The sequence below is a fragment of the Carlito syrichta genome, unplaced genomic scaffold (assembly GCF_000164805.1).
Source record: "Carlito syrichta isolate Samal-C Ts95f unplaced genomic scaffold, Tarsius_syrichta-2.0.1 Scaffold124278, whole genome shotgun sequence".
Lineage (NCBI taxonomy): Eukaryota > Metazoa > Chordata > Mammalia > Primates > Tarsiidae > Carlito > Carlito syrichta.
The window spans coordinates 11,921-15,936 of NW_007068374.1; the positions used below are offsets into that span (position 1 = coordinate 11,921).

Sequence of the window (4,016 nt, forward strand, 5' to 3'; positions counted from 1 at the left end):
GACTGTGGGCCTGGGCACACGGGACGCCGGCGTTTCGACCTTGCCCTGCAGAGGGCATGAGCTGTGTCCGGGCCAGTGACTGTGGGTTGGGAAACCTGGGGCGGGTGGTGCCGAGCCCTGGAGAACAGCTGTAAGTTTCACTCTGTCGCCCAGACTGGAGTGCAGTGGCACGCTCCCGGCCACCACAGCCTCAACCTTCTGGGCTCCGGCGATCCTTCCTCCTCAGCCTTCCAAGTAGCTGGAACTACAGGGACGTACTACCATGCCCAGCTAGTTTTTGATTTGTTGTAGAGATAAGTTGCCCAGGTGGGTCTCGAACCCGCGGGCTCAGGCAGTCCACTCACCTCAGCCTCCCAAAGCGTGGGATTACGGGCTGAGCCACCAAGCCCGGCTAAAAAGTAGCTTTTCATTGCAAACTTCATGTGTGTTCCTTGTCAACAGTTCACTCTAGATGGAAGTCCAGGTTCAGAAGGTCAAAGTCTTACATGGGCCACCCGCCTGCCCTCCCCCACCCCCAGCTAACAGTCTTTTCAAAATCCTCCTTTTTTCTTCTCTCAGAGACAAAGTGGCCTTTATCACAGGTGGTGGCTCTGGGATTGGGTTCCGGATTGCTGAGATTTTCATGCGGTGAGCACTGCTCTGTGGCTCCTCTCTGCCCCTTGCATTTCCTGGCCCCTGGGGTCCTTAGACCAGATGCTGGTGGGTGGTAGAACCAAGCCATGGACATCCCCCCACCCACCCAACAGTGTCCAGGTGCCTGTGAAAGAGTCTAGAGAGGGATCAAGTATTGCCCTGGAGGGAGGCAGGACTCTGGGGTCTCCAAAAGGTACTGGAGGGTGTGTAGCTCTGTCCTCAGGGCCTTCTGGGGCTCCACAGAGCTGGTCAAGGATCCCAGGGGCTGGGGGGTGGGGGAGGCCTCAGGCTGCCTGGCAGAGCACATTGCCTCTTGGGATGTAAGTTCTGTGGCCTCAGGGCTGGGTCAGCAACTTGTCATCACACCTGGAAGAGGCTAGAGCTAAGCTGGCGTGGGGGTGAGACCCTTTTCCAGTTCCCCCTAGATCCCTGTGTTTCCTACCAGAGAGCTAGGTCCCACAGGAGGAAACCTGGAGGCTCACCCACTGCAGGTGGACTTATCTTTTGTCTTTCAGCTGTTGGCTTTGTTCATATTTCTTCTCTGAGCTTGGCCGACCATGCTCAAGGCATTTTGAGAATTAGACAGGATAGCGTCGTTCCCATGGGATCTGCCCAGTAGGCAGTCGGTGCCTTGGTTGTTACCGGTGCTTTGGTTGTTACCGCGAGACTGAGTGTGGAAAGACTTTTTTTTTTTTTTAAGTTGGAGCCTCACTTCTGTCATCCAGGCTGGAGTGCAGTGGCACATTCATGGCTACCACAGCCTCAAACTGCTGGGCTTAGGCTATCTTTTCACCTCACCCTCCAAGAAGCTGGAACTACAGGCACGCACTACCACACCTGGCTTATTTTTTTATTTTTTGTAGAGACAAGGTTTCACCAGGTTGCCCAAGCTGTTCTCTAACCCCGGGGCTCAGGCAACCTACTCACCTCAGCCTCCCAAAGTGATGGGATTATAGGCTGAGCCACAGCACCTGGCTGGAAAGATCTTTTATGCAATCCCTCAAACAGAAGGAGCCAAAAGAACATGGCAGACCTGTCCGGCTTGTCAGTGTAGGGTGATTTTTCTGGGGAACTTGTGACAGAAGTGTGTTCTTGGGCAGCTGCAAGACAGATGGAACTTGGTGCCATTTCCCCCAGACCCAGGACTTCTGTACCATAGGGAAGGGGTGTGAGTGCTTCCTGGTAATGTGTAGGAATTTGCTTAAGGGTATGCTTATGATAACATCAAGGTTGTTTTGACCTAAGGGCAGGAGCTGGAAATGTTGAGTCCTTCCTAGAGCTGGGGTTAGTCAGAAGTCAGTAGTATAGATTAGCATCCAGGAAGGAGCTATAGCCTTACACTGAGGTTCCCAGGAAGTGTGTAGGGACAGAACCCCCTTGCAGAATGGGCTCTCTGTTCATCACTTCAACCCCATAAGGGAAAGAGGACTGGGCCAGAGGCCCCAGAAAGGCTTCTGGCAGATGTCTGGGCCTGGACCTGGGCCTGCAGGACTTAAGACTGGAATACTTCTTACCAGAGAGGCTCAGCCCCAAACCCCAGGGCAGGCAACAAGGGCACCTACCTGAGGTCCCTTCAGCATCGCTAGTCCTGCCCTGTGCCCTCTGCCAGTCATGCTTGCAGCCCTTGACTGGTGCTTGTACCTAAGAAACTCTTAGGCAGGCTCTCAAGTGCCCCTCACAGGTGCCGTCCTCATATCTGCGTCTGGTTTTGCAGGCATGGCTGCCGCACAGTCATCGCCAGCAGGAGCCTGCCACGAGTGTCAGCGGTGAGAGGGCCTCTCCTGTGTCCCTGTCCACGGGTGGTCATGGGGGCCCCTGAGCCCAGGGGAGGGTCCTGAGGCCTGGGTGATGGCACCAAAACTTGCTTCTCTGCCAAATATAGGGCTTCTGCGGAAGAGGCTTCCCAGGGATCCCCTTGGCTTTTGAAAATATCTGATTGTTAGGTCCTGTGAGGGGGCCCTCCTGTCGAGGGTAATGAGAGGGGGTCTCAGGGCTCACCCAGGTTATGAAGGCTGGGTGAGTCGCATACATGTAGTCCCAGCTACTAGAGAGGCTGAGGCAAAAGAATCGCCTGAGCCCAAGATGTTGAGGCTATGGTGAGCCATGATTGAGCCACTGCACTCCAGCCTGGGTGACAGTGAGATCCCAAATCCTACCCACCCAAGTCCTTGACTGGAGGAGAGCCTTACCTTTGCTGCCTCTGGACTCCAGAGGGATAGGCATCCTGGAAAGTTATGCAGAGGGAGGATTCTGGTACAGGTGGCTGGTGGGGGTAGAGAATGTGGCATATCTTACAAGCGTCTACCACCCAGGAAGTGGCCACTTGCAGGCTGTGGTTTTCCAGTGGGACCCAGCAAAGTCCGGATACATCCTTGGCAGGTTCTGAAACTGTGGCTGCTGGGCTACTGTCCACCTCTCTCGCTCTGTCTGGCTTCTAGGCTGCCAAGAAGCTGGCTGCTGCTACCGGCCAGCTGTGCCTCCCTCTATCCATGGATGTCCGAGTGCCCCCAGCCATCACAGACGCCGTCGACCAGGCACTGAGGGAATTTGGCAAAATTGACATTCTTGTTAACTGTGAGTTGTTGCTGAGTGAGGCTGCATGTCTGACTGGTGGGCACTTCTATTTGAGGCCTCAGAGCTCTGGTCCTGGGGTAAGACCTGCCCTGGGCTGCCTAGGTGCCAGCCCCTGGCTCATCTGCACCCAATCCAGGTTCCTGAGGCCAAGACCCTGGCTCTGGGCCTGTCCCAAGCCCGACTCCACTCCTTCCAGGTTGTGGGTCAGCACGGCCACAGCTCAAGTGGATGCCCTGGGAGCATGACTGAATCAGAGGCAGGTGTGCCCTTGTATCCTGAAATTTCCCCCCATTTGCTTTTTTGAGTTTGGGTCTCACTCTGTAACCCAGGCTGGAGTGCAGTGGCTCACATCATGACTCACCACAGCCTCAAGCTCCTGGGCTCAGGTGATCCTTCTCCTTTAGCCTCCCTTGTAGCTGGGACTACAGGAATACACCACTACACCGAACTAATTTTTTAATTTTTTTTTTTGAGTTGGTGTCTCACTGTCACCTAGGCTGGAGGGCAGTGGCATGCCTCTCGGCCACTGCAGCCTCAACCTGTTGGGCTCCAGTGATCCTTCCACCTCAGCCTTCTAAGTAGCTGGAACTACAGGTGCACGCTACCACACCCAGCTAAGTTTTGATTTATTGTAGAGACGCGGTCTCGCCAAGTTGCCTGGGCTGGTCTTGAACCCATAGGCTCAGACAATTTACTCACCTCAGCCTCCCAAAGTACTGGTATTACAGGCTGAGCCTCCAAAAATTTTTCTGTAGGGATGAGGCCTCACTATGTTGCCCAGGATGGTCTTCTTTTTTTTTTTTTTTTTT

General features: G+C 54.5%; 1 protein-coding gene across 1 annotated transcript in view; it reads left to right on the forward strand.

The window, feature by feature from the left end:
* Positions 1-56: 56 nt before the first annotated feature.
* Positions 57-4,016, forward strand: part of DECR2 (2,4-dienoyl-CoA reductase 2) — a 7,815-nt gene continuing 3,855 nt past the window's right edge. The window contains exons 1-4 of the mRNA XM_008048536.2: positions 57-81; positions 519-627; positions 2,348-2,399; positions 3,072-3,207. Coding sequence (XP_008046727.2) covers positions 57-81; positions 519-627; positions 2,348-2,399; positions 3,072-3,207 — 322 coding nt within the window. The remainder of the gene's footprint in view (positions 82-518; positions 628-2,347; positions 2,400-3,071; positions 3,208-4,016) is intronic.